Source organism: Callospermophilus lateralis, chromosome 14 (assembly GCF_048772815.1).
Source record: "Callospermophilus lateralis isolate mCalLat2 chromosome 14, mCalLat2.hap1, whole genome shotgun sequence".
NCBI lineage: Eukaryota > Metazoa > Chordata > Mammalia > Rodentia > Sciuridae > Callospermophilus > Callospermophilus lateralis.
This window is the reverse complement of record NC_135318.1, coordinates 79,071,976-79,095,781: the sequence shown is the minus strand read 5'-3', so window position 1 is coordinate 79,095,781 and position 23,806 is coordinate 79,071,976. Positions and strand designations below refer to the sequence as shown.

The window sequence follows — 23,806 nt, the reverse complement described above, 5'->3', positions numbered from 1 at the left end:
TCAGTAGAGCAGCATTCGTGGGTTCACTAGTACCAAAAGCACCCATGAGCAAGTTAGGTACAGAAGGGTCACCACGGCCCTTCTCTGAGGCTCCCTCCAGAGCAGAGTCCTCTCCACACGTCCAGACACAGGTGGGCACTGCAGATGCTGCTTGGTCATGAACCCTGTGAACTGGGTGAGGACCTGCCACGTCTTTGGAACATCGGGGGAAAGATACCTTCCTTGATGGCAGGGCTGTGTACACCTACGGCCCCAACCTGCACATTAGGAGATCCGTCCCTGTGGCCTGACTCCCCAAATAAGAGCCAACTGTAAGTAATTTAAAAATTTTTTATTAAATCATTTAGACTTGAAAGAAGTCACAATAGTTAACACACGTACGTGCGCTCTGTACACCACCAACCCAAATGGATTGATTTCAGAATTTTTATAAATAAAAAATAGACATTTACAGGGAAAATAAAAACATGTTAACAGCAAGATGATTAAACTTATCTAAAATCAGTCCGGGGAAATGAACCTAAAGATTACATATGCGACATGATCAGGCTTAGTGCGTAGTGGAAGAAGGACCTGGAAAATATGATTCGTTTCTTACTAGAGCTTTTCTCCTCCGCGAGCCAATTGACCAGCTTACATAAAAAGCTTCATTTTCCCTTTCTTGGAGGTAAAAATACAAAGACCTCTTAGACCTTCTCTAGAGTCATTTAAGGACACAGCTACAAACAGGACCACAAAGTCACAGACATACACTGCTATGCAGTTTGTGCTACTCCACTCCAAAAGTGTGGAACCTGCATTTATCCACAGGGACAGCAGTGGGGTCAGCTTTTTAGAAATCAGTCTCAAAATCAACCTATCCCTAGAAAGCATATTTCTAGAGCAATATAGTTACCACAAAGCAGGGAGGCTTTCTTCTTCTGTATTATAAAAATATTCCCATCTCAAAGCTCTCTGTCTCTGAGGGACTACTTCCTCCTGGGATGGAGGCCGGGCCTGGGAGGCTCCGCTGGCCAGTTTCAGGAGGCCAGTGGGGAACAGGGAGCAGCGCCTGCAGACAGCCCCTCCTCAGGTACCGCCAACAGGGGGTGGGCTCGGCGTAAGTCCAGTCTGACTTGGAAAGAGCAGTCCAGAATAAAATGGAGTGAAGCACAAGTTGAGTCCGCCATCGCCATGGTGGAAGGGGTGGCCGTGGCTAACTGCTGGGCTGCCGCGGGGACTTGGGTCCCGAGGAGCTCAGGGAGCGCGACCGCTGTCTGAGCACAGTCTTCCCTGGAAACTCCAAGTCCTCAAACACCGGGTCTTCAATGATGTCCGTGGCCTCGGGCCGTTCCACGGGGGTCGGAGAAAGCATGTCCCCAACCATCGCGTACTGAAATACAAAACTGCTGTGATACAAGGCCAGGCATGGAAGCTGGACAGCCCCAATGGACAGTCATGGGGGGAACTGGACCCAGAGCCTGCACTCAGGAAGGTGCTGTGCCCAGCTGCACCCAGCCCACAGACAGTGCTTGGCCAGGCGCACACTCCTCCTGTGATGCTGTCCATGTGCGAGATACGCGGCTCCTGACACAACCACTCAGCCCTGCCCCAGGAACCCAGAAGCAACCTAGACAGCAAGTGAACTTTTCAGGGTAATTTTGAGTTTTCTAACATGAAATAAATGCATTTTAAATCATTCTTCAAGACTGACATCATCGAATTTCTAAAATTAATTCATCTTCCAAATGCATGAGAATCTGTGATGCCTCAATAAAAATTTCAATTAAAATGCCAAGAGTCAGGACACGTCACTGTCTCTCGAGTTTTTTAAAATTGCTGTCTTTGTTGTTGTACTGGGGACTAAGCCCTGAACCCTGTGCATGCTAGACAAGAGCTCTGTCCTGAGCCACACCCCACCCTACCCTGTTTTGAGACAGCCTCAAACTTGCAATTCTCCAGCCTCAGTTTCCCAGGTAGCTGGGATTCCAGGTGTGTGCCATCCCACCTGGCTTAAATCCTTTAAAATGTACCATAGGCTCTTAGGAACATCCTGAGAATAGATTCATCAACTTTGCAAAATGTAAAATAACAATTTCTATCAAACATTGAATTTTACGTCAGCGTACCTAAGTAAATTATAAGGTTCACTTTTATGCAGTACTTTGCCATTGGACTTATGAAAATGTTCAGAGATAAAGTTTGATTTTTTCCTATTCGATAACATACACTGTTCAATTTACTTCAACTTATTATTTAAGAAAATTCAAGATTTACCAGTGTACAAATTTTAAAAATGATAGGCCAGCGGGCCAGACATTAGGAAAGGAAGGACACTTCTGAAGGCCATTCTGCAGAACCTGCCCAACAGGTCTGCCCTGGGGCTGTGGCTGTACCCAGGCCCCTAGCACTGCCCAGCAGTCTCTCTCTTAAAGCTAGTTATGAGCTCTCTCACAGATCCACTAAAGCAGAACCAGCAGCCAGTGGGAAGGCCTCTAGGGAGGCCAGTGGAGGAGGCTGGGCCCCACTCTTCTCCAGGGATCTGCCTTCCTCCTCTGTGAGGCGAGGAAACTGCCAGGGACTGCTACCGAGGACCCTGCTAAGGTTCTAAATGTGATTAAGAAAATAAGGGATGAGAATCACACATACCTCCCGAGGATATTTCTGAGTGAACAGTGGTGGAAACTTGAGATTTCTTACTTCAGTTAAGGTCTAGAAAGAAAGAGAAGTATTAATTTATCTTAAAAAACCTTCTGATGTGGGTGCTGGGGTAGTGTCTCAGTGGTGGGGCGCTTGCCTAGCACGTGTGAGGCACTGGGTTCAATTCGCAGCACTACATGATTAAATAAAGGCCCATTGAAAACTAAAAAAATATTAAAAAAAAAAAAAAGCCTGGAGCGTGCAACCGTTTGGACAGGGTTTCCGTGTGGCACTGGGCCAGCCCTGGGCCTGGCGCATGCTGGGAGGCGCTTCCACCCTGACAGTGCTGATTACTTAGTTATTAGGTTTTGAAAGCTAAGTATGAAAGCTAATTGAAGCGAAGCTCCCACTGTTGGGCAGGCCCTGAGGGGTGCCAGTGGAGGCTGCTGTCTGGGGTCACATGGATCTATTTCGGCCACCAGCCCAGTTCTGGGTAGGCGCACAGCGTTCATCTCTGATGTCCTGACGCGCCACACCTGTTTCAATTCCTCTCTGGCACCTACAGGGCCTTCGTTTATGGAGCTGGGCAATGTCGTTATTTTTATTTCCTCTCCCTCCATGGATGCTTGGACAGTCCTTTTGGGGAGCGGCGGGAGTCCTTCAGTTCTAAGTGAGAAGCACATCTCTTCCACCGAGGCCAGAAGCCAACAGGTGCAAAACTGACCATGAGAAAATGGTGACCAGAGCCTGCGTGGGAAATAGGGACCATGGCTAATGGGCAGGGAGGAAGGGTGGTGGGACAGGCTGTTCTGGACCTTCACCACTCTGGAAAGCTGTGCTCGTGGTTTAGTCTAACAAGGAGAAAAAATAGAAAACTAAACACCCGTGTCGTTTGCTGGTTCCTGTAAGTACAGTGTGCAGTTTCCTGTCCTCTGCCATGGCACTTCCCACAGATGGACCCAGTGCAAGGTTCTGATGGGCTGTGAAGCACTGAGGCCCCAGCGTGAACAAGCCATCCAGGGGCCGTTAAAGGCCGAGCTGTACAGGGAGCAGACAGTGGAAAGTGCTTCCTGGGTCGCCTGCTTGACCTCTCCTGGCAGGAAGACTAACTTCTTCTGTAACTTCCTGTAAAACTCCTCTTTTTCTTTTTCAACCTTTTTTTGGGGAGGGGGACACTCACCTGGACTCTCTCCATCTGAGTGCTGAATGGGTACAGCAGTTCAAACAGAATCAGGCCCAGAGAGAAGATGTCCACCTTATGGGAGTAGTTGTTCCCATGAATCTGAAATCCCACAAAAGAAGTCTCTAATTAGCAGAGGACAGGACTGTCATGGTTTGATTGCAGATTCCTAGTGTTTACTCAGCAGTGCAGGGTAGGAATGGGAGGAGGGCTAATCCCCTCCCCGCAGCTCGCCAGGGGCACTCACAACACTCTGCACTACAGAGGGAAGCCCTGGCCCGGGAGATATGCATCAGCAAGGCCAGCAGAACCCTGGAGCCGGCTGCTGGACAGCAGCCCCAGGAGCCGTCCCACTGCCCCAGGTGAAGATTTTCAAAGCAAGTGCTATCTCAAGCCCATCTCCCATTTGCAATCATCTCTGTCCTCACCCATTTTTATGAAAAATCTCCATTACTCCAAACCATTCATCGACTGTGGTCAGCCCTCATTAGGAGCTTAATTACCCAGAGCCACATTCTTGGCTGCATTTTTTCATGTGCATATTCCTTACTCTTCACTGCTAGGTTGTGAAGACCCAGGGGACAGCTGCTTCTGCATTCCCCGAATTCAGCAGGCTGAGTATAAGGGGCCCTGCATAAGCAGCTCAGAGGACCCATCAATCCACCGGCTGCTCCCCTGAAAGAGGCCTCATTCAAATGGAAAGTGACCTCCTTGACTCCAGAGCCCTCGGACTTGTGGACATTTCTTTGGGCCTAAGGCTTAGTGTTTGGAAAGGACCCCGAGAAGGGCAGGAAATGCTCCTGGCCTTGCTCCTGGGGGCAGAGGAGGGTTAAGCTGGAGAGGGCTTCGCAGCTTCCCCTCCACACCACAGTTGGTGTGGGGCTGACCTCCTGAGCAGCCCACCTGCCTGCGCTCCAGAAGAGCAGTGGATAGTCCCCAGGACACCACCAGCCACACCTCCCTTCCCCCTTCCCAGTGACTGTAGTGATGGGAACCCTCCCTGGGCTTGGGAGCCTCACAGAGAATGTGTGGGAAACAGGTCTGCAGGGGACACGGGGGGCCCCACACACAGAATCTGGATAAATGGGAACAGAATTCCCAAATTCTGGGAAGCAACTGGGCAATGAAAGCTCCTGGCCATGTCAGGTCCCCAACTAACTGTCCACCTGGGCAGATGGAACTGAGCTGGGTCTGGGTGCAACAGTTACCCAGGTGACAGTACCAACCACAGAATGTCCAACACGCGTTCAGCACATTCACCACAGTACTTCTTAAGTACGTTTCTTGATATAGGAGTGCTCACATTCTAAATGTATCCATAATTTTATGGAATAGAATCCCAATTTTGTCTTCCAAAATAAGGTATGAATCTATAAGACGCACGCGCGCGCGCGCGCGCACACACACACACACACACACACACACACACACACACGGAGGAACTAACCCTGTGGACTGGGACTTTCAGTGTGGCACGCTAGGCCAGCCTCTGCACTGAGTTACATCCCCAGCCCTTAGTGACTTAATGTTTCTTTATACGTTCCTGTTTCCACAGTCCTACATAAAGGACAGATTAATATATAACATGAAGGAAAGCATTATTAATTTTAAATGCTATGAAATACACTTTTAAAGAAACCTAATGAATAATTTAAAAAACACCTAAAAAATTAGAAATTAACACGGTGCAGTGGTACATGCCTGTAATCTCAGCAATTCTGGAGGTTGAGGCAGGAGAATTGAAAGCTTAAGGCCAGCTGGGGAATTTACTGAGATCCTATTTCAAATAAAAAAAATTAAAAGGGCTGAGATGTAGCTCAGAGGTAAGCAATCCTGGGTTCAATTCCCAGTACAAAAAACCAAAAATGGTATCATTTCCAACCTCCTAAATAATAATCACTTTTTAGAAATGCTATTAAAATCTCTGTAGTGTTAGTTGTGATGTGGGCTGATGAACTCCAAATGCAGAAGAGCCCAGAATAGGTGAAAGTTCATTCAAGGTTCCCAGTGACTGTAGGTAGCATACGTTTCGTCCACTCTTTCCTTGGGCTGCAACGTGCGTCCACAGCACTCTGAGATCTTACAGTTCTTTCCACCAGGACAGGTCATTAACTTGGGCCAACAGACTTCTTTTTCTATTAAGTTGGATACTTTGCAAACAACCAAAATATGTATAACAGGCTCTTATAAATTAAAATCTTGCTGTACCCTTTCTGATTTATTCGTTTTTCTTCCCCTTGCTTAGATTTGCTGAGGGGATTCCTTCTCACATCTACACACTCGGCCCGGGATGCTGTTCTAGGTTTCCCGTGGCTCCTCCCTGCCTCCTCCCAGCCTCCTGCCAGCCACAGCATGTTTGCCAAAGCCTCTCAACACACTCCAAAAGAAACTGGGGAACCTGATGGATTTCAACATTTCTCACTTCTTTCATTAGTTTCTTAATATTTTGACGGTTTTTCCTTCATCGTTGGCCTGGCACTTATGTAGGGTGGTTTGCCAACTAGCAAAAAACAGAAGCAAAAATAAATAAGATAAATTAAAAATCAAAACAAACCGCCATCACCTCTTCTCACTGCACGGTGATCAGAGAAAGCAGGTTTCTGTCTTCCAGCACAGACGTTCCCTGAAGCATGAAAGTGCCCGGTTCACTCATCGCAGGGACGGTCCCTGTTACCTGCGCCTCCTTACACCACCACAAGCCCAGGCAGCCCTGCCTGCTGCACTGCCCACTACACTGCCCACCTGGCCTTTCACCTCCTACCCAGCTAGAAATGCCTGACTCCCTGCACGTGAGCGAGCTCAGACCCTTCGGGCTGCGTGCTGCTCCGCGTCTTCTTGGGCTGAGCGCTGCAGAAAACCAGCTCCCAGCCTCAGCCTGTTTTTCTGACCTAAATGCTTACTCCACTCTTCCTATCTTTCAAATCCATCTATACTTCTGGTTCTTTAAAACACTTTTTCACTCAAAATATTTAAAACACGAAAAATTAATACTTGAATAATGGGAATGAGTCGAATAGCATGAGAGTGAGACAGAGTCCTGCTCCTCCAAGGCAGTTCCTATCCTGGGCCTCTGATATAAGCTAATCCACTGGTTCTCAAAGTTCGGGCCACGGGTCCTGGGAGCCCAGCACCCACTGTGGAGGTCTGCAGGGCAAGACCGTGTGCACAGTAACACCCACACCTCTGCCTTTTACTATGTGGACCCCCACCGACGGGTGGGAATGGACCCTGGGAAAACAGGTGGCATTCAGAAAGTCCTCGCTGAGCGGTAAGAATGACTACGTGCACTACATCCTGACCCTGTGGCCATCTGGACACTACTGAGAAAGTGCTGCTGCTTTCCAATCATCTTCAAATGACAAAAGAGCACATGCAAAATTATGTATGGGCAGAAACTCTGCTCAAGGCACACGATGGACCAAGGGGCGGTAAAGTAATTGTGAAAACCCAGCTTTGGATTCCACGGTGTAAATGACTTTTTCTTTTTGGAACTTGGGATTGAACCCAGGCATTTACCACTGAGCCTCATCCCTAGCCCTTTTTATTTTTTGAGACAGGGTCTCACCAAGTTGCCCAGGCTTCCTTGAACTTGTGATCCTCCTGCCTCAGTCTCCCGAGTTGCTGGGATCACATGTGTGTACCACCTACCATGCCTGGCTCATATGACTCTTAAGAAACTATCACTTGCACGCATAGTGGTGCACACCTGTAATCCCATGGGTTGAGAGGCTGAGATGGGAGAATCACGAGTTCAAAGCCAGCCTCGGCAACAGCAAGGCGCTAAGCAACTCAGTGAGACCCTGTCTCTAAATACAAGATAGGGCTGGGATGTGGCTCAGTGGTTGAGTGCCCCTGAGTTCAATCCCCAGTGCCAAACAAAACAAAAACAAAAACCCCCAAAACTACCACCTGTTGCTTTTGCATAATTGCCAGACATGAAATATTGTTTCCCTTCCAACTGCTCATCTGTGTGAGGCCAGGTTTTCTTCAGACAAAGAAGGAACCAAAAGCTACATGGCAGTGGCTGAATGAAAGCAGACAGGACAATCCGGCCTTTCCTCCATGGGTTATTGTGCATCACAGTTATAGAATCCAGGGTTTGTAAGTCAGGTTTTAAAGAGATTTACAAAAATTCAAACAAATCCCACACTTCTGATTTTTGTTCTGGAAAATACTTTTTTCATAAGAGTATCTTAAGATGTGATGGGCTTTGTATAACTAATTAGAAAAATTAAATAAAAACACAAACAAAGGAAAGAAAGGATGTGAGGGCTTAATATTTTGATGGAATGAATAAAGTTTATGAATTTCTCAGTTTTAATTTCTACTGTGGCAAACACTGATAGACTAAATTTTGTGAGAAAGAGGCACCGCTCTTAATCAATCACTCTGCTGTGTGAACCGTCACTGAGACCAGAGGGGTGACACCGTGTGGCCGTCCCACAGAAGCCTGGTTGTGGCTCCCTCTGTGGCTCCAAAGCTCCCGGGGCCCTGCTACCACCACTCAGCCCCCTGGGCTGCATTGCCTGTCACCTGCCCTGGTGAATTCTGGAAGCTACTATGAATCCCCAGAGGGCAGCTCACACAGTACCCCGTCTCCACAGAGCGCAGAGGGACCAGGGTGGGCAGGGTGGTGGTCACAGTCTCTTTGGGGTCTTGCTGCTCTCAGGCTCTTGTTCAGAGGGTGAGCACCTATTTCTGGGGTGCTTATCATGATCCACCCCAGTTCCCGGGGAGCTGGGCTGCCAGAGCACCCACCGGCTATCCCCCTGGGTGTCAGACTTCAGCGGTGCACACTGCAAGGGCAGGGGAGGAGGTCCGAGGGCACAGGGCTCGCAGCCAGGCTATGAGCTGCGGGGCTCACCTGCTCCGGACTCATGTAGAGCTTGGTCCCCACTTGTCCTGTGTGTGTGGCGTAGGATGGCATCGGGGTCAGAACTGCCGGCTCCTCCTCGTCCTGATCCATTGCAGTCACTAGCCCAAAGTCTCCCACCTTGACCACGTCGTCCATGGTGAAGAATATGTTGGAGGGCTGGAAAACACAGTGGAGCACAGTCCGTGAGTGAGTGCGGGGAGGGGCTGAAGGAGCACAGAGAAGTTGTGTAAGAACCTGGGCGGGCTCCAGCACACACCCCCTTTTTTTGTTGGGGGGAGTATCAGGGATTGTTAGAGTCTGTAAACAAGTCAGGATGGCGCCTGGCATTTTGCCAGAGAAATGTTAAAGTCTGTAAACAAGTCTGGATGGCGCCTAGCAAAATGCCAAAGGGAGTAATTTGTGAAGTAACTCCAGCGAGCCATTAAGTGTGGAGATTCCTTATTGGTTGACTACTGTATCTAGTTTATGCTAATTAAGATAAGCTGTGTAGAATGTATAAATATCGCTCCGGTCCTACAATAAACGGCTTCCACTCCTGCTGTTATCAATCTACACAAGTTGTTCATCACGCGCCCCCCACCCCAGGTTATTTTGCTGCAGCCGGACTGCAGCAGATGGTGGCCTGTACGGGGAGCCCCTGGATGCTCAGAGGTAAGTGACAAAAAAAAGCTGCCCATCCATAGATAGGACAGGAGCAATCTGCTCGTCCCTAGGCAGATAGCGAAAAGAAAAATGGCCATTTTGAGAAAATGAAGAAGACTGATACAGTATGTTTGTGTCTTGTTTTGTCTCAGTGTATTGTATTGTCTTTGTGATGAAAATATGGAAGGGGTATTAAGTAAATTGATAAAGGAAAGAGGCACCCCAGTGGAACCAAGAGCAGTTAGGGCATATGTTAATGGAAGCCTGGAAACTCTAGTCAGAAAGAAGAAAATTCAGAAGAAGAAGGATTACCAAGAAAAAAGTTGCAGCAAAAGGCTATTACTAAATATTTTTTGTTACCGGAGGGTGCATGAATCGACAAGGCGGCTGCCACATGCGCGAGCTGGTCATAGTGCAGCAAGGACTTTCCAAGCAGTGACAACCGGCTCTTCCCCGCCCCCCGCCCGGGAGCAGGACACCACTGCAAGAGCCCAAATCCAGGCATAGTCTCACAGGCTCTTGCTCCCTATGCCCAGTGGCAGTTTGAGTCCCAGACGTTCTCCATCTGGGGCTGCCCAAGGACCCTACAACTGGGCGGAGGACGCACATGGTGTCCCTAAAGTTTGATCATTTCCAAGGCCAGTGACTACAATGGTTCTCCCACACCTAAAAGCTAATGAATAATAAACACCATTAAGGCTTATTTCAAATGTAAAAAACCTTGAGATAATGTACTAAATTGTTCAGAAGGTTGTTTTCTTAGCGCCTGCTGGAATACTACAGGATTTTCTTTAGCCATCCAGAGTTCCTGCCTTCATCCCAATGCTTCCTGCCTTCATCCCAATGCCGGTGAAGACAAAGGTGGAAGAATTTCCAGTGTTGCTGAAAACTGGACGAGACTTTGGCTGAGAACCTGACGAAACTTCCGATCAAGCTAGCTGCCTGCAAAACTTACCTGGACTGTGATTTAAGCTAGCTGCCTGCAGAACTTACCTGGACTATGATTTACCTGGACTGTGAGTTAATCTATTGAGACACTGCTTTATCTAGACTGAGACAACAAACTATAATTTACAACAAATTGTAACTCAGTATCTTTACAAATGGTGTCATTGCTGGTATAATTTTTCCAAGGGCTTCTTGCATGTAGCCATCAATTGGCTTGGTATTGTGGCATTTTGTATTCTCCCTTTGTGTTTGTAGCAGGTTATTTATGGTGTTTGTGTAAAAACCACTATGGTCGTTATTTAAATTAAACAAAAGGGGGAAATATTAGAGTCTGTAAACAAGTCAGGATGGTGCCTGGCATTTTGCCAGAGAAATGTTAAAGTCTGTAAACAAGTCTGGATGGCGCCTGGCAAAACGCCAGAGGGAGTAGTTTGTGAAGTAACTCCAGCGAGCCATTAAGTGTGGAGATTCCTTATTGGTTGACTACTGTATCTAGTTTATGCTAATTAAGATAAGCTGTGTGGAATGTATAAATATCGTTCCGGTCCTACAATAAACGGCTCCCACTCCTGCTGTATCAATCTACACAAGTTGTTCATCAACCCCCGGTTATTTTGCTGCAGCCGGACTGCAGCAGGGGATTGAACTCAGGGGCACTGGACCACTGAGTCACACCCCCAGCTCTATTTTGTATTTTATTCAGAGACAGGGTCTGAGTTGCTTGGCACCTCGCCTTTGATGAGGCTGACTTTGAACACGTGATCCTCCTGCCTCAGCCTCCTGAGCGCTGGGATTATAGGCATGTGCCACCACAGGATATGTCCCTTTAAAACTGGCTGCTATGAATATAGAAGGTTCTCTGGCTTCAGTGGCAGACAGCCCTGGGGTACGGGGAGCTGGACTTAAAGAAAATCAATTCAAACCCTGAGGGAGCCACTCCAAGGGCTCCGTAGGCTCAGTCCTCAACCTCTGCACTCCACACTCACTCTGGCCACAGGGCATGAGGATACCAACAGCAAGCAGCAGGCGCCATGTACAGTGTCGCAGCCCCTGTTACAGAGCCCCGCAGTTGAGGGTCCATCCCACTATGGAGGCCCGGAAGTTAACGCAGCCCCAGGCCACCTGGCTAGCGGTAGCAGTCCCCAGGGCCGTGATGCCCTGCAATCACAGCATTTAGGGCCACCCTGGCTCAGTGGCAGTTAACAACTCTGATGAATCCTTTGGTTGGTGCCAGAGAGCAGGAAACAGGCAACCCCCTCACGGAGGGAAGCAGAGCCAGGCTGCCGTGCCCAAAACTTCCGCACGACGCCTGTCCTGAGTTCTAAACTCACATGAAACTAGCCAGTGTCCTGGGGCTCCTCCAACTCAAGGTGTCTTGCACCAAATCTACTGTTTCCTCCCTTGCAGGGAACTAACACAGCCTTTCAAATAAGGAAAAAGGGAGTCACTGAGTTCCTGAAGTGGAGGCTCACCATGCTTCAAAGACAGCGGGAAGACAGCATTCTGTTTCCCAGGGAACCTAACCAGTCTTTGGAATCCCACTCCCTGCCAGGAGATGGTTCAGGGATGAGTCTATGCCCTGGGTGTACCAGCTCTCCAGGGCTTGCATGCAGGGAGAGGCAGGAGTGGGAGGAGAGAGGCAGGTTCCAGCAGCACCACCTGATCTTGCAAGCCCTCCCTGAATCCTGCTCCTGGTTCGATCAGTATAAATGCTTTTTGTTGCAAAAATAGAAAATCCAAACTAAAACGTGTGCCTCTAGGACATCTAAGGCACTGTGTGCAGGCTGCAAGCAGACACACTGGTGCCACCGTGGAACCAGACACGATGTGGGTGTGGTGACAGTGCACACAGATACAGGATGCACAGGGACACCGCCTCTGAGGAGCTGCGAGGCCAGGGACAGAGAGACTAGATCAGGGCTGGAGAGGCAGGGGATATTAACTTCCTGTGTCTTTTTCTAGTACACATACAGAAAAAAAATCTTTAAACAACATTGTAGCGTTAAACAATTATTCCCCAGCATCTTGTTGACAGTATAAAATCAGAAGAATGTTCACGATTAGTGAAAACGTGACTTTCAATTTGCAGTGCATGTGTGGCAGCATTCAGGAGCATGTGGGCTGGGCTTGGTGGCCCACACCTGTGATCCTAGCAGCTGGGGAGGCTGAGGCAGGAGGATAGAAAGTTCAAGGGCAGCCTCAGACATTTAGGGAGACCCTGTCTCTACATAAAATACTAAAAAGGGCTGGGATGGGGCTGGGATTGTGGCTCAGTGGTAGAGCGCTTGCCTAGCGTGGGCAGGACCCGGGTTCAATCCTCAGCACCACATAAAAATAAAGACATTGTGTTGTGTCCATCTACACCTAAAAAATAAATACTAAAAAAAAAAAAAAAAAAAAAAAAAAAAAAAAAAAAAGCCCTGGGTGGTTCAATCCCCAGTACCAAAAAAACAAACAAACAAAAAAAAACAACCCCACGTGTGTCTGTGAGCCAGCTGGCCACTAGCCTGCTCTGATGCTCTGTGAGCTGCCTCCCTTCCCATGCTGCCCCTCCCTCCAGCATGGCACTGCTCTGGACACCTGACTGGGGCAGAGCCATTCCTGGCCACCATCTGGGGCAGCAAGTTAGATCACCACCAACCCTCCACAGTACTGCAAGTGAGGATTCTTTCTAATTCTTATTCCTATTATTCCCAAAGTCTGAGAAATCATTCAGAAGGAAATAACTTGTCTGAACAGCAACTTTGGTGCTTAAAGCTAAAGTCTGTTACTTAAAAATTGAATCAATCAAGAATTTACACTATCTTATCAGAAAAACATTCACATTCCAGACATCTACTCTCTATTATTGACTGCCACGAGCACGTGGAATGTGGCAGAAATTAAGTGAAGCTTCTGGATCCTTCTAGAAACGCCAGGGAAGTGCTGTGCTTCAGGAAGGACTCTGCAAGTGTGCAGGCTGCCCTGCGCTACCACTCGGCCTGGCCACTGGCATCCTGCCCTTCTGTACCCAGCTGCCCCCGCATCCCGACGTCCAGGAACAGGTGCACAAGTGCAGACCCCTGCCGCCTCCCTCAGAGTCCGCTGGTGAACAGACTCCTCCCCCTTCCACGGGTTGCTCCATGACTACAGGGGCATGTTCAGGGCAGTTGCCCAAAGCCACATGCGGGGTAGACACAACTGTGTGTAGGAGAGGCTGCCCACGACCTCTCTTCCCCATCACAACTGCGGGGACAAACGCTACAGCCAGCCACACTTCGCAGTCCAGGGCGCAGGGTGGCGCCTGAGGCGCTCTGCCCACCACGCGCTCACTGCCCTAGCACCCCTCCGCTCCTCCGTGCCAAGCACAGGCACGTCCGCGGGGCCTGCCCAGGACCCCAGCATCGGAGCGAAGCCGCTGTGCTGTGCTGCAGACACCCACCTTGAGGTCCCTGTGCATGAGCCCCTTGCTGTGCAGGAACTCCACGGCCTCGGCGATCTGCAGGAAGATGTGCAGGCATGCGCTCCGCTCTCTCTGCTCCAAGCTGCAGCGGCGGCTCAGCCAATCCTTGAGCGTCTCCTTCCGGCACAGCTGCATCTGAATGTACAGATACACCTTCGGGGAGCTGGGCTGCAGTTTCTCCGCTGTGTTCTTGGTGAGATCTAAGCTGAGTGAGGTTGGTCTGGGAGGAGAGATGGACAGCGTGGCTTCGGAAGACGACCTGCTGCCGGAGTACCTGAAGGCGGCCACTCGGTGCGCACAGAGGCTGCTGACATGCAGGCGCTCGGCCCTGGGCTCCTCCCTACTGGATGCGTTGTCACAGCCAGAGTCCTCGAACACGATGGAGGAGGAGGTCCTCTCCCTGGACCTCGTGTGGGTGGGCACCGCAGAAGGACACAGCTCGAAGGAGTGCCTGCTGCCACTGCCCCCTCCGGTGCCACCCTCCACCCCACGGTCTGCAGAGCAGCAGTCCCGGAGGCTGCAGGCCGCGGCTCCCGATCCACTGGCGTTGCCGTGGTCCATGTCCGAGAACTCTAGTGGGGAAAACTGGCTCCCAGAGGAGCTTGTCTGGCCCCAGGAAATCCCCACCGAGAAAGATGCGCTTCTCCGGGGCGCAGGGGCGATGATCTCGATGTGCTCTTTGGAGGAAAAAGGGTCCATTCTGCGGATCTTCACGGAGGGTGCGTCCAGCAGGCTAGGCGAGCTGAGTGGCCAGTCCGTGCTGCAGGGGTAGAAAGGCGGAGGTGGGCACACGGCAAAGATACTGGGCTGCCCTATGCAGAGGGCTTGGCCCAGAGGAAAGCCACAGCCACAGCACGGAAGCAGAGCAGCCCTGGCCTTCTGTGAGACTGGAAGGAATCCAAGGACAGGACTCTGGAGCGTCTGAGGCCCCTGCCCAAGCCCCCCACCACTCTCAGCACCGGGCCCTTCACTGGGCTGGCTACTCCGAATCTCTGTCACTGTAACAGGGGCCTGGTAGGAGTGCAGGAGTGTCACCAGGTGTGTGGAGGCCACCTACATGTGTTTTTTTTTTTTTTTTTTTTTTTTTTGGTACCAGGGTTTGAAGATGGAACCAGTGGTACTTAACCACTTAGCTGTATCCCCAGGCCTTTTTATTTTTTGAGAAAAGGTCTTACTAGGTTCCCAGGTTGGCCTCAAACTTTCGATCCTCCTGTCTCTGCCTCCCTAGTTGCTGGGATTGCAGGTGTGAGCTACCTCGCCCGGCATCTCTGTGCAGTTGTTGAGGGCCCTCCTCCTTGCACACCATAGCTGCCATGGGAAGTGTCTTCAGGCCACTGTGTTTATGTGGGCTTTTTTTTTCCCCCCTACAAATAGTTTTAAACTATTTAAAAGGGAGTTGTAAATCGTTAAGTGCTCAGAGAAAAACTAATTTTAAAAGCTTTCAATAAAAGAATGGAGAGAAACAGAAGCAGCTAGTGCCTCAGAGAAGAGCGCCATGAATCCCTGATCACAATGCAAAGGGAAGTACAAACCCAAAAGCTAACAAGAGAGATCTCATTCAACAGGGGCCAGAGAACTTTCCAGACACAGCACAGAACTACTGCTTTTCTCTTAAAAAACAGACAAACCAACCCCTGAACTTAAATAAATAAGCAAAACCTGGCCTATAGGACAACCCAAGTCCTCAGTTCGGGGCTGCCGTACCTCTCGTCTTTGAGCCAGATGGCGTCCATCTTCTCCTGCCACTCCTCCGGGGGGGCCTCCAGCCAGGCGTTGAAGTACCTGACGATGCCAGGGTGCTCCAGCTTGGCCAAGGCCTTCACTTCTCGCATCACCTTCTCTCTAGCCAGTTCCCTAAAACAGAGAGAAGACAGCACTGAGCGTCATCCGCATCTGCTGAAATATTCAATTCCAATATGGAAACAAAACAATAAAGCAGAAGCCTCCTGGAGTCCAACATGAGGGACAGACAGGGTCAGCCCAGGGTGCGTTTAAAGCTGTGTAGTAAATCCTGCATTAAAAACCACTCACCTCTGTTTAGCATTTCTCTCCCTCCTGGGAATCGGCACCACCAACACAACTGCCACCTCACTCCAGTCAAGCCCTTCTGACTGGCTGAAAATGTGTCACTGCAGACGCTTAAATGTTTGCTCCCAGGAGGGAGGAGTGGGGATGGGTGAGAACTTGCCTAGTTCAGTGAATGTTTATACAGAAAGATATGGAAATGTAAATAGATGCCACACCTCGAAGAATGCAGATACCCACGGAAATATGCTGGTGTGTCAAACAAAGGAATCAGAAATGGACCACTTCCCCAGGCTTGCCTGCCTGTCCTTCATGAGAGGCTGTTTAGGAAGATAATCTTGTTTACAGCGTAACTGAGAGTGTACACACACACACACACACACACACACACACGCATGCACCCAAAGTCACAGGCTTTTGTGAAGCTCCTACATGGTGCCTGGCACACACGTACATTTAAACTACTCAGAAGTTATTTAGCAAAAGAAGAGAACCAGTCCCACAGTACCCAAGCCATCAAATTCCTATGTCACTGGCAGGTGTACACCTGTCACTACCAGCAGAGTGTTGCACAGCAATCCAGAACCAACAAGAGCTGCCACAGAGGTGGACAGGGAGGTGTCACGGGAAGTCTGAAGCACACACATTCAGAGCCAGGAAGCACTAGAGCCTTAGGAGACGTAAAAATTTACAGACTCAGCAAACTCACAGCACTTGTTCTAATAAAGAGCACAGTTTGAATTCTACTCATTGCATTCTTAGTTCTTCTGTTTGTGTAAATGAAGCAAACAAAACCTTATATATTTTCTAGGGAAAAAAGTTAAAAATAAAAAAGATGTGGCCAAATTTAGACATAAGACAAATATTGCAAAGCATTTTTTGAAATTATAAATTCTTTAACAATAAGAAGTGTTTAAACAAAACATGGCACTATGTACTAAAACACTGTACTATGACCAAGCCATACCTTAAACATATTTTAGCATTTAAATACAATGCTCTTAATAACCTGGGAGTGCTGAAGATTTGACGGAGGAAGAAACAGAAAACTGTGTGTTGGTACTAAACAGAGACTGGGAGAAGCCAAAGGCAAGACTGAACGCTAGTGGTGGCCATTATGGGGGAGAGAATATAATACCAATAGTTTTTAATTATTTCCCTGATTAGTATTGTTCTGTTTTTTGGTGGCGCTGGGGATCGACCCCAGGGTCCTGCACATGCTAGGTGAGTGTTCTACCACTGAGCTACACCCCCGCCCCTTATTTACTATAATAGTCAGAGGTGTTTTAAATGCTGCAGTCTGGGGCTGGGGCTGGGGCTCAGTGGCAGCGCTCGCCTACCATGTGTAAGGCACTGGGTTCAATCCTCAGCACCACATAAAAATAAATAAAGGTTCATTGACAACTAAAAATATTTTTAAAAAATAGAAAACACATGCTACAGTCTGTTCAAGTCTACTGCCACCACCTGTCCTCGTGGGGAAGTCCGGGAGCACACTTTCCGAGCAGGTATCCAAGTCTATGGTCACCACCTATCCTCGTGGGGAAGTCCGGGAGCGTGCTTCCCAAGCAGATGCAAAGCTCGCGGCACAGGTATGGCCTGCAGCTGGCTGCCCGGCAGCACTGGCCGAGATGTGGGCAGCCAGGACGACTGTTCTCTCCAGAGGCCTGGAGCACAGGAGGGACATTCTGCAGGACTCGGGTGTCCACTACCTGTTGGGGAGCCGGATCCTCTTGATGGCGTAGTCGCAGTCATCCACTTTGTTCCTAGCTTCAAAGACAACTCCAAAGCCCCCACGGCCCAGGCACTGCACCGGCTCAAAATCCGTCAGATAGCTGAAGAAACAAAAGGTTGAGTTTTAAGAAGTCGGGAGTTGCTTAGAAGTCTGTAGTAAGGTCAGCCTCAGTCCAACCTGATGACATGTAGAGTGCGTGAGCCCAGCCAATATGCATAACTCGTTCTAAAGAGCCCAGTCGGAATTCTATTAATTGCATCTGAGCTTTTCTCTTCATGTAAATGAAGCAAACAAAACCTTATATATGTTCTAGTGAAAAATAAAAAAGCTGTGTTTAATAGGGAAGCCATTGTTAATCATTCATTCCTATGAAGAACACATTTCTGATGAGTCCTACCTCATACTTTCTGTCATCTACCAAAACATCATATTCTTAGTTCTGTAACCTTCTATGTCCTTCATTTTATGCTCAATTTAAATTCATTTTAATCTTGTTTCATTACACGTAAATTGTAAGGAAAAAAATACAGTCATCCTAATTCCGGTAGTTTTTGTTTTTGGGTACTGGGCAGTGAACCCAGGGGTGCTCACCACCGAGCCACATCCCCAGCCCTCAGGGCCTCACTGAGTTGCTTAGGGCCTTGTTAAGTTCCTGGGCTGGCTTGGAACTCACGGTCTCTTGCCTTGGCTTTCTGAGCTGCTGGGATTACAGGCTGCACCCCATGCCCAGCTTCAAGTACTTTTTTGGCCAGAAATCTTTTCAGGAACCAAAGCCATGGCAGGCAATGTGCCCAGCCCAGGGTATTCCCCAGCCCTCTTCCCTGCAGCCTGGTCTCCTGCTGTCACTCACTGCCTACCATCAGTGCCTGGTGGCTGCCTCCACACATGGCAAAGCCCCGTTTGTCCTCTCCTCTTCAGTTCCCTCCGCTGGATGGCTCTCCAGGACCTGCCCGTGTCCCCACGGCTCTGTGAACATGGAGCCCTGAACTAGCCCGACCCAACCTCCATACACATAGTTATCTCAATGCTTGTCCTCCCGCCATGGCTCATAAGTGCAGGAAAGCACTCCTGTTTCTTTCCAGAAGTTAGGGTCTAATAACTGTGAATGCTGTGTGCACAGTAAATGGTCACATCTGTGGAGAGTGCTACCATCATGGGGCAGCGTGGCCTCCGATGCTCCACGGTCCCTGACCTGGCGAGCACCTGGGGAGCGTCATATTCCACAGCTTTACAACTGTGCTCCATGCTAATTTAGCAGCCGCCTCAGCTGGATATGGCAAGTTGAGGAGGAGACACTGCAGATCCCAACCCTCCCTGGGCCCAATTACCTTCCAGAGAACAAGGAGTGATAATCTGCATTCCTAAAAATAGCCAGTCGAGGTACTTGGTACACTCCGCTCCCTGGACGCCAAGACCGACGAGCTCCTGTCCTGCTCCTGGGGCCACTGAACCACCCTTCTAGACTGCCCCCCTCAGACGGTCACAGACCTTGCAAGTAGAAGCATTGTCCTGCCTAAGGTCCCAGCTGATGAATGAGAGGCTGGGATCTGAGGCCTGAGCCCAGAGCTTGCTCTCTCAACAGAGCCCAGGACCTGGCAGCACCAGGAAACCTCAGGTTCATCACTTTCATGGCCACCCTATTGAGCCATCACCGTGCCCCTCACAGTGGTGGAGGCAGATTCCATTTCCGTGTGCACTGCTGACGCGGAGCTTTCCCCACCCCAGCTCTAAAGCCCTGCACTCTCTGAGTCTATCCAGACGCGATCCCCGTGGTGATGCCCTCTCACCCACCACAGCCAGCCCCAGCCCAAGCTCACATCTTCCCCTTCTGGACACGGCAGATGTCCCCATGGACTCTGCCCTTCTCCAGAGCAGCTTGTCACCCTGGCAAGGGCTCTGCAGCCCAGTCTGTCCACACTGTCCAGCACACAGCCCTGCCAGCTTCAGTGTGCAACGTGAGGGGTCCCGTTCTGCCTCTCACCGTGCAGGCACTGATAGCCACCGACCGGCACTGGCATCTGCACTAGCAAGGGCACAGGAGTGGCTCTTGCCAACTGTGTGTCACTGGGTCAGCTGTGTGCATGGAATTTGGTGGTCTCACCCTGCCCCTTAGCTAGCCACCTCTCTTCTGCTTTTACAAGCACCTGTTCCATTAGTGTCCCCCCCACCCCCTTTCTACCACTGAGTGAAAGAGGAAATAAGCGGCTGAGTTCAAGGAGCATCTGGAGAACTCCGTCATGTTCCAACACGTCTGATAATCACCATGGGGCACCACCCAGGCAGACCCAGGTCACGGTGGACCAAACGAGAATAAGGTGCCGGGGTTGGGGATATAGCTTAGTTGGTAGAGTGTTTGCCTCGAATGCACAAGGCCCTGGGTTCAATCCCCAGTACCACCAAAAAAAAAAAAAAAAGAAAAGAGAATAAGGTGCCGGCTGAGATCCACACTGCTTCATGCTCACATTCCTCCCTGGGGTGCGAGCCGGATGACCTGGGGCTCCAGCGTCTCCCCACCTGCACAGTCACCCCTCACACAGCCGCACACGACCTTGGAGGTCAGTCTTCTGGGTCAAGCGGTCACCATCAGAAGCTGCATCGCAGCCCATGCCCTCAGACTCTTACCGTGAAATGTAGCCCGAGCTCTTTGTGTCACTCTGGCTACTGGCACTGGCCCCGTCACTTGTGGAATCATATTTGTTTTCAGTTTGACACTGAGTTTCAGATTCTTTCCTTTGCTGATGAGGTAAAAACAGAATCACTATCAGTAAAACCTGAACTCAGTCGGCTATGATCTCAGATTATAAACAAAATCACTGTCAATACAAATCTGAACTCGCTACAATCTCAGATTATAAACAGCATCGAAAAATAAGCAGCTGAGAAAAATAAAGTCAATATAAAAAACACCACATACAGCATTTCTCTTTATCATGCTTAAAAAAAATAAGCTCATCTTCCAGCTGCCACGCACCTAGTCTGTTTCTACCATGTCAGCGTGTCACCTGTGCGTTTAACAAGCAAGCAGTTGTAAAGAGAAGGGGCACACATGGGTATGGACCGGACTCTAGGAGGCGAGGCTCACTTCTTCCCTGACCAATTTTGTGGAGGCTTTTTAAAAAGTGCCTCCAGCAACAGCAAATTGAGTCTGGCACTGTCTTCACCCACCTCCTGCCAAGACCCATGGTCAAGGGGATGACTGTGGCTCGTCAGCGCAGCCACCAAGTTCTCCAGCAAGTCTGTGCTGAGCTCTGTCACGCTGGCCACTGCAGGAGGACTGGGAGGATGGGGCTGGGGTGAGCCCTCGAGAAGGCAGTCAGGCATCACCTAACACCCTCTACTGGGGGAGGGCAGTGTGTGTCCCAGAGGCAGGGAGCTGACACAGGACCCCAGAACCCCTTTCTAGCTTAGGGACATGTAGGTGTTAGCCTCCCGGGAGGGGAGAACAGGAGGCGGGTGGGGTCAGGGGCAAGATCCTCAGGAGGGTTAGAAAGAAACTGGGCAGGAAGCAGAGCAGGGGGAGGGGGGAGGGAGTAAAAGGGAGGGGTACTGGTAAAGACAGCGGGGAACAAGTGGTGCACAGTGAAATGGATGAAGGTCGGTCTTTTCCCCAGCAGCCACGAGGGGTCCATAATCAGGGTTTGTTGTTGTTTTACTTGTAGATGGACATAACACCGTTATTTCGGATATTAATGTTTATGTCGTGCTGAGGATCAGACCCAGAGCCTCACCACTCAGCCCAGCCCTGCACCAGGGTTTTGAAGCAGCCAAGGCAGCAAGAGCTAGGTGCAGCCAGGAGGGACCAGGGCTGCATAGGTCAGTGTGAGCAACTTCAGTGTGAGTGTCTGCTCCAGGGAATCAGAAACTAGGAGACGGAGAAGACCACAAGTTTTAAGATATTTAGGAGGAAGACTGGGAAAGGACTGGGGACTGATGAGAGCGCAACTCTGGCCCTGGTGACTGTGGCTGAGCATTTTGTGAGGGAAGAGTGCCCACAGCATCAGGTGCTGGAAGCAGTGTGAAGCAGATCGCCTGGGGTCCGTGCTGGGGGTTCCATGGCTCCTACTGGGAGTTGCTCTGGAGGGAGCAGGGATCTGGGGTCATGTTCATAAGGTGCTTGGAGCACCGGGTGGGGCTCAGGGATGGAGGTCCCCTCCCAAGCTACAGATGGAACCCAAGGCCCCAGGAAAGAAAAGACTGTAACTTGGAAGTTATTTCACAGTCTACTGTGACTGTAGACTGTGAAATACAGAGAGGAGGTACAGGAAGGTGACCAAAAGAGGCGGAGGACAACCTGAGGACCCACACATGCCCAAGGAGAGGAAGGCAGTGCCAAGGGACTCAGGCAGGGGAGGTGGCAGGAAGGTGTTCAAGGTGTCAAGGGAAGCTTGGGAAATGCCCAACCACTACATTTAAAAAGATTTTCCAAAGCCCAGGTGAGAGCAGCCACAGAGGCATGGGAGCAGCCAGACTGCAGCCGGCTGAGCAGGGAGAGGGGGTGCTGGAACCATGGCACCAGCGTCAGGAGCACAGGACAGTGTCCCATGGTCATAATGGCACTGCCAAGTCCTTAATGTCACGTCTTCCACTTCCAGTGCACAAGCACCATGTGGAACTGGGTGCAGCAGCACGCTGGCTGCTGCAGCCTTGGAGCTGCAGGTGCCGCGGAGCCCAGTACGCAGGCGCCAGAGCGCAAGGCCCCACAGCGATGGATGGCCAAGCAGTGAGCCCCGCAGCGCCTCCTCGCGGTCAGATGGCGCATCCCGCCCCAGTGCAGCCAGCTCCGCCCGCTCACCCGGTGTGGCTGAGGGTGGAAGAGCCTGCGCACGATGAAAGTGGTGGCCACGATGCAGAACAGGATCGTCCCCACGATTTCCTTCCACCAATGCAGGAGGAGCACTGGGTCCTTCTTGCGGACATTCTTGGGGTAGCTGGGGCTGTCCAGGAACCTGACGGTGATCTGTGTGCTCCGCCTGCTCCGCTCCCTCTTGTAGTAGGGCAGGTAATAACCGTTGTCTTTAAAGCAAGCATTGAAGGGCTTTTAGAATTTAAGATGAACCCAACAGGCCTTCTTTTTCAGACTATCCATTGTCCAAGTCACCAGTTCCTTCATCTCTCCTCTGGTCAAACATCTTCCTTTGCCTTACTTTGTCTTTCTTTGTGGTGCTAGCCTTATGCATGGCAGGCAAGCGCTCTACCACTAAGTGCATACCCTACCCTTCTTTCTCCTTAAATACGGGCATTTTCCTTTGTAACGTAAGCATCTTAAGCTTTCTTTATAATAAAAAGCATTAGAAAAAAAATTTAATTGGTGACCTCATTACTAATTCAATCCTTTAAATGCAAGAATTAGTGCTCAATCTTCCCTCAAGATTTCTTTTTCTTGGAGGTGAGGGTACTAGGATTGAATACAAGCATTCTACCACTGAGCTTCATCCCCAGCCCTTTTTATTTTGAGGCAGGATCTCACTAAGCTGCCCAGGCTGACCTTAAACTTATGATCCTCCTGCCTCAGCCTCCCAAGTAGCTGGGATTATAGGTGCATACCATTGTGCTAGGCCCAAAATACGCCCAGCCCCAATCAACCTCCTTTCTTTTTAATTATATTAATTAATTTCAAGTCATAAAACATAAAACTCAGTATTTTCAACCCAGCCCCAATCAACCTCCTTTCTTTTTAATTATATTAATTAATTTCAAGTCATAAAACATAAAACTCAGTATTTTCAACTCAGGAGTAATCATACCTACCATATGGATACTGCAAGATTGAAAGGGCACCATTGCTGTACTCTTCATGAGAAAACTTGTCATTACTAAGGCATTTGTCAAATTCATCAGAGCCCACCAGGACAGGGGTTCTGGAAGGGGAATCTGAAAGAAAACGAGAAGACATTAACCGTTATGCCACTAATGAAAACGCATGTGCCATCCATAGGGTAAGCCAATGTTCAGGTCAGACACATGTCAAACACCCGGCCCAGGGTTCCTGCCCCCCCAAAGCAGTGTCTCACATACAGCACGAGCCATCTGGAGAAGCAATGGAAAGACACAGAGAGGTGGCTCATCACTTGAGCCCAGCTCATTACAGGCCTCATGGTGTGATCACCTGGTGACCTTTTATGCAAATATTCTTAATATGTTAGCCACACTTGGTGGCCCATGCCTATAATCGCAGCGGCTTGGGAGGCTGGGCCAGGAGGCTTATGAGTTCAAAGCCAGCCTCAGCAATAGTGAGGCCTTAAGCAACTCAGTGAGACCCTGTCTCTAAATGAAATACAAATTAGGGCTGGGGGTGTGGCTCAGTGGTCAAGTGCCCCTGAATTCAGTCCCTAGTACCAA

At 49.8% G+C, this 23,806-nt stretch overlaps 1 protein-coding gene and 1 non-coding gene across 2 annotated transcripts in view; one reads left to right on the top strand and one right to left on the bottom strand.

Annotated features, from left to right (window-relative positions):
• Positions 1 to 316: 316 nt before the first annotated feature.
• Eif2ak3 (eukaryotic translation initiation factor 2 alpha kinase 3) overlaps positions 317 to 23,806 on the bottom strand; it is a 61,607-nt gene continuing 38,117 nt past the window's right edge. Inside the window, exons 8-17 of the mRNA XM_077105152.1 lie at positions 23,216 to 23,338; positions 22,260 to 22,480; positions 20,090 to 20,202; positions 17,445 to 17,567; positions 15,412 to 15,561; positions 13,687 to 14,467; positions 8,664 to 8,831; positions 3,800 to 3,901; positions 2,629 to 2,691; positions 317 to 1,372 (exon numbers count right to left, since the gene is read on the bottom strand). Coding sequence (XP_076961267.1) covers positions 1,196 to 1,372; positions 2,629 to 2,691; positions 3,800 to 3,901; positions 8,664 to 8,831; positions 13,687 to 14,467; positions 15,412 to 15,561; positions 17,445 to 17,567; positions 20,090 to 20,202; positions 22,260 to 22,480; positions 23,216 to 23,338 — 2,021 coding nt within the window. The 3' untranslated portion in view covers positions 317 to 1,195. The remainder of the gene's footprint in view (positions 1,373 to 2,628; positions 2,692 to 3,799; positions 3,902 to 8,663; positions 8,832 to 13,686; positions 14,468 to 15,411; positions 15,562 to 17,444; positions 17,568 to 20,089; positions 20,203 to 22,259; positions 22,481 to 23,215; positions 23,339 to 23,806) is intronic.
• Trnas-cga (transfer RNA serine (anticodon CGA)) lies at positions 19,794 to 19,866 on the top strand. Its single transcript has one exon. It is a non-coding gene; the product is annotated as a tRNA-Ser (tRNA).